Source organism: Salvelinus namaycush, chromosome 1, assembly GCF_016432855.1.
Source record: "Salvelinus namaycush isolate Seneca chromosome 1, SaNama_1.0, whole genome shotgun sequence".
NCBI classification, from domain to species: domain Eukaryota; kingdom Metazoa; phylum Chordata; class Actinopteri; order Salmoniformes; family Salmonidae; genus Salvelinus; species Salvelinus namaycush.
In genome coordinates this window covers 34554393-34560257 of record NC_052307.1, presented here as the reverse complement: position 1 = coordinate 34560257, position 5865 = coordinate 34554393, and the positions used below count along the sequence as shown (strand labels likewise).

The 5865-nt window shown below is 38.7% G+C and overlaps 1 protein-coding gene across 1 annotated transcript; it reads left to right on the top strand.

The window, feature by feature from the left end:
* The first annotated feature begins 468 nt into the window (after positions 1-468).
* LOC120040359 (caspase-3-like) lies at positions 469-5659 on the top strand. The gene is made up of 7 exons (XM_038985569.1): positions 469-579; positions 1110-1205; positions 3220-3368; positions 3476-3604; positions 3829-4004; positions 4157-4271; positions 4837-5659. Exons 2-7 carry the CDS (start codon positions 1165-1167, stop codon positions 5064-5066), a joined length of 840 nt encoding a protein of 279 aa, XP_038841497.1. The 5' UTR covers positions 469-579; positions 1110-1164; the 3' UTR covers positions 5067-5659.
* The last annotated feature ends 206 nt before the right edge of the window (positions 5660-5865 follow it).

The following is a 5865-nucleotide window of genomic DNA, read 5'->3' as shown; positions in this document are numbered from 1 at the left end:
TACACAACGCACGTTCCTTCTGATCCGCAGAAGTTCAACAAAAATCAAAACAAGCCCGCCTCTCAAGATCCTTACAGACTTCACTTTACCCAGCACTCTCTCCATCAGTTAGATAACTCAAATGGGTTTTTTCAAGATTGGTACTCTACTCAATCGCTCCTCATTAACAAATCGTACTCCTACTAGATACGAAAGGTCATTCTCATCACTGTACACTACTTTGCTCCGTTTTCCATTCTTTTGGACAACACTCCAATTCTCCTTGATTCTACTGCCATTGTATTCTGAACCTACTCATCCGCTTCCGCCATCTTGCGCTTGTCTTTACCTGTCTCCCTCATTCTCAGGAAAGTCACACAACTCTGGAAACGTTATGACCGGCTTTGGTCAAGGTGTGTCCTTTATGCCGCCCACACAGGAAATAAACTACGGTGTTTGATTGGCTGCTTTGCACAATGACACGTAAACTACGTTTTTTTCTTTGACACCATATGAACAAGTATCAGATAACCTCGTTTAGTTGCGGAGAAGTCTTCACCTTTACTCCCTCGCCGGTGTATTTCAACGCCTTAATGCAAAGTAATTATGTTTAAAGATTTTACACCTTTCATTGATACCTTATGTAATGTACTGTAATATACACAAGAACAGGAGACGTTTCACTTTCAAATTCAAATTGGTAACGTTAACATTAATTTACGAGGTTACCTCTACATAACGTTATATATATATATATATATATATATATATATATATATATATATATATATATATATACACGCACACTACATATACTAGCTACCGTAAATTGTAAATTTGATAAGAGTAGCTAGCTAGCTAACTGAAAGCTAACTGAAAGTTAGCTACACGGACTTTGGTAACTAACGTACCAACGTTAGCTGGCTATTAACGTTAGCATACTAGCTAGATATTTAGCTGGTGTTACATGTCATAATATCTAACAGTACTACTGTAAAAATAAATAGCTAGCTACATTCACTATTGAACCACAGTTGATAGCAGGTTGACTTAGATTATGGCTTGTCTCCTGTGTGGATTCAACTTTGGAACTTGTGTGTGTGTGATTAACTTCTTATTTTCTCTTTCAGTACAACTATAACAGTTAGGTGTTGTAAGAGTGATTACGCTACTGAGACTGATGCCATGTCTGATTTGGTGGATGCCAAAGGGATAGCTGCACATGGGTAAGGCAATGCATTTCTCATGTCAACCCTATCAGCTACCCAAAGAATAGAGGGTGGGCATCAAAATCAAATGTACAGTACCTTCAGAAAGTATTAATACACCTTGACTTATTCCACATTTTGTTGTATTACAGGCCGAATTCAAAATGTATTATTTTTTGTCACCCATCTACACACAATGCCCCAAAAATGACAATGAAAACTTTATTTTTAATTTTATGTTTGCAAATTTACTGAAAATGAAATACAGAAATATCTAATTTACATATGTATTCACATCCCTGATTCAATACTTTGTAGAAGCACCTTTAGCAGCGAATACAGCTGTGAATCTTTCTGGCTACATCTTAAGAACTTTCCACACCTGGATTGTGCAACATTTGCCTATTATTATTTTCAAAATTCTTCAAGATCTGTCAAATTGGTTGATGATAATTGCTAGACAACAATTTGCAGGTCTTACCATAGATTTTCAAGCAGATTTGAGTCAAGTGTAACTCAGCCACTCAGGAACATTCACTGTCTTCTTGGTAAGTAACTCCACTGTAGATTTTGTGAATTTTTCTCCCAGTGTCTGGTGGAAAGCAGAATGAACCAGGTTTTCCTCTAGGATTTTGCCTGTGCTTAGCTACATTCCATTTATTTTTTATCCTGAAAAACTCCCGCGTCCTTAACGTTACAAGCATACCGATAACATGATGCAGCCACCACTATGATTGAAGATATGGAGAGTGATACTCAGTAATGTGTTGTATTGGATTTGCCCCAAACATAACACTTTATATTCAGGACAAAAAGTGAATTGCTTTGCTACATTTTTTGCAATATTACTTTTTTGCCTTGTTGCAAACAGGAAGCATGTTTTGTAAATATTTGTATTCAGTACAGACTTCCTTCTTTTCACTCTGTCAATTAGGTCAGTATTGTGGAGTAGCTACCAATGTTTTTGATCCATCCTCAGTTTTCTCCCATCACAGCCATTGGCCTCATGGTGAAATCCCTAAGCAGTTTCCTACCTCTCTGGCAAATGAGTTAGGAAGGACGCCTGTATCTTTGTAGTGAAAGGGTGTATTGATACACCATCTAAAGTGTAATTAATAACTTCACCATGCTCAAAGGGATATTCAACGTCTGCTTTTTTTTTTTTTTTTTTTTACCCATCTACCAATAGGTGCCCTTTGCAAGGCATTGGAAAACCTCCCTGGTCTTTGTGATTGAATCTGTGTTTTAAATGTACTGCTCGACTGAGGGACCTTACAGATAATTGTATGTGTGGGGTACAGAGATGAGGCAGTCATTAAAAAAATCATGTTAAACACTATTATTGCACACAGTAAGTCCATGCAACTTATGTGACTTGTTAAGGAAATTTTTTGAATACTTATTGACTCAAGACATTTCAGCTTTTCATATTTGATTAATTTGTACACGTTTTGAAAAACATCATACAATTTTGACATTATTGGGTATTGTGTGTAGGCCAGTGACAAAACATCTCAGTTCAATCTATTTTAAATTCATGCTGTAACCCAACAAAACGTGGAAAAGGTCAAGGGGTGCGAATAGTTTCTGAAGGCACTGTATTTTATTATATTAGTTTGCACTCTGATTTTTTATTTAGATACCCATTTGGGTGGCATGCACTGGGCGAGTGAGCCTCTTTTTACATAGTTCTATCAGCTGTCACATTCTGTGAAAGCATCTTTTAACGTCATTTTATCCTTGAATAGTGTCGGACAAAGTATTCTCTCAGCTGCATTAGAATGCAATGTGACATTGCGTGTCTGATCATAAGCCAAAACCTGCTGTCATTGTGCCTTCAAGCATGTCAGCTGGCTTCATTAGCCAAACAACATGCATTTTCAACGTACCTGTGCAGCCAGTTTAACATGGACAGTGAAAAGTGCGTGTAGACATTTTAATCACTCTGCGAGGACTTCTGCAATGTGTTGTTGTCCGCCCACTGTGCCGCAGCCGATTCAGTGTTAAAAGGAACTTTTTCCTTTTGCTCCAGGCTGGGCAGTCCCTCAGTGCAAAGGTTTACGACAAAGAATCCTGAAGTAGACGCTAAGCCTCCGGCTGACATGTACACATATAAGATGAACTACCCCAGCCTTGGACAGTGTGTCATCATCAACAACAAGAACTTTGACAAGCACACAGGTAGGCCTAAGTTTGTACGATGTATTTTTGTCCATTTCACTTGTTCAGGTTATGATGGTATGTCCGATTTTTGTTATATACACTTCATTGGTTATTTCCCTTTAAAGGAATGAGCTTTCGCAATGGAACAGACGTGGATGCAGGACATGCGATCAAAGTGTTCTCGAGTTTGGGGTACAAAGTGAAGGTTGCCAATGACCAGACTGTGCAACAGATACAACAGCTGCTTTACAAAGGTAAGCTCAGCAGTTGTGATGTGAGTGTCCGAGTTAGATTGTCTTTTTTTGTGGAGTCATTTGAGAAGTTTCTTTCTGATTGTATACAAATAAGTTGCACTAGTATTGGTAGTAGTGATGTGACATCTGGCAAAATTTGATCAACTGAAGGAAATCTCTTTTTAATGTTAAGTTTGATTGACTTCAAGAGCCACTGTGTGTGTGCGTGCGTGTGACATTTTCAGTGTCTCAAGACGACCACAGCCAGTCGGCCTCCTTTGTGTGTGTGATGCTGAGCCATGGAGACGAGGGGGTGTTTTATGGCACAGATGGCAACGTAGAACTCAAGAAGCTCACTGGCCTCTTTAGGGGGGACCGCTGCAAAACGCTGGTGGGCAAGCCCAAACTCTTCTTTATCCAGGTACTGTAAGGTTTTAGCTGCCTGTTCCAAATTTCTGTACTGAAGTGATGAACATGTATTTGCATGACTGATATTCAGTGGTACATTGCTAAGTGTAGCCTATCTTCCCCTGACCCTTAACCCCTGATCCTTCCTGTGGACCTGGTGAGTAGGCGTGCCGTGGCACTGACCTGGATGGTGGCATAGAGACAGACGCCGTTGCTGATGACTCTCCAGAGAGGATTCCTGTTGAGGCAGACTTTCTCTACGCTTATTCTACAGCCCCAGGTAATAAACCCTGTTTTATTAATGCCCCACTTTGACACACTTTAAAGGCCCATGGCAGTCAAAAATGTGATTTTTTAATATTTATTTCCACACTGAGGTTGTAATAACTGAAATTGTGGAAATGATAATGCCTTTTTAGTGTAAGAGCTGTTTGAAACGTTTTGGTGGATAGAGTTTTGCCAGCCTAGTGACATCACCATTTTAATTGAAAACAATCGCAGTAAGTTACTTAATTGTTACCAAGAAATTATTTGGTATTGAGATAAAAAAAACGTCTACAGTCGTGCATACTACATATGTTACATTTACATGGTACATTGGTATGTTACGTAGTACTTACAACTGATATATGTTATAACTTTTACACACAAACTGCAAACGGGTATGACAGTAGACTATAAGCCTACTACTATAGCCATGTATACTTATATGGTAATTGCACTGTACCATGTACAAAAACGACCATGTACCACTGTATGTGCTTTAGAGAGGTTGTAGCAATGTACAACATTGCTACAGTGATTGGTTGGTCTGATTGGTTTGTGACGTCCATGCCTCTCCATAGGCTACTACTCCTGGAGGAACACCCAGAAGGGCTCCTGGTTCATGCAGGCCCTCTGTGAGATGTTACAAAGGTACGGCAAACAGCTGGAGATCATGCAGATCATGACACGTGTCAACCACATGGTGGCACTTGACTTCGAGTCTTTCTCCAACATGCCCGGCTTTACTGCCAAAAGGCAGATCCCTTGCATTGTGTCTATGTTGACCAAAGATCTCTACTTTCCACATTGATTTGATATTGTTGTCTAGACATTACTATGACTTGATTGTGTATCCTGTGGCACCTTTTTAGGTATGTGCACAATGTTTACTGGACTTCTAAGTAGTGCTGAGCAATTAAACAACATTTCTAAATGACCAATTGACCAATGTCGGTTCAATATTTGAATTCCCTTTATGCACATTTTCTCTAGAGATAAACCAGATCAAGCCCGAACTGCAACGTAGGAGGGAGTTGTAGTTTCCAACAGGACAATATTCTACATGGTTTAGTGCAGAAAACGTGGTAATTAACTACCATGACCAAAATCCTACTTGAGACAGAAGAACGCGCAATCGAGAGGGATAGAGAGCAGTTGCTTCGCGAGGTATCTATCTGATAATACATTATCTAAGTGACTGGTATTCAGCAGCTACAAAAGTATGCCTTATTTACTTTGAAGAACTACTAAAATTGTTATTTTGTCAGACAGCATAGGCAGAAGCTCTGTAGAGAGGATGACTAATATATATTTTTTAAATTGTCATCAAATAAAAAAACTAAAAAGTAATCAAAATAAAACAAATGTAATATACACAACTCAAATATTTTTTTAAAGTAATGTGAATAAATGATGGTTAATAAGTGATGAGCAGTTATGGGCAGTCACTACCATCATCGGACTTTTAATGATTGTTTTATTTTGTGTTACCGCATTCAACCCACATAATGCATTAATGTATTATCGAAAACCGGGATTATTTTTTAAGAATTGAAATGAAACCGAACCGACCTCAAAAAGCACTAATCGCTCAGCACTACTTCTAAGTG

Bases quoted from the DNA above. Each gene is read 5' to 3' on its own strand.
- LOC120040359 (XM_038985569.1), top strand. From the start codon at position 1,165: ATGTCTGATTTGGTGGATGCCAAAGGGATAGCTGCACATGG. The intron at 3,369-3,475 runs GTAGGCCTAAGT...TTCCCTTTAAAG, and splicing joins GAACTTTGACAAGCACACAG to GAATGAGCTTTCGCAATGGA. The intron at 4,272-4,836 runs GTAATAAACCCT...GCCTCTCCATAG, and splicing joins CGCTTATTCTACAGCCCCAG to GCTACTACTCCTGGAGGAAC.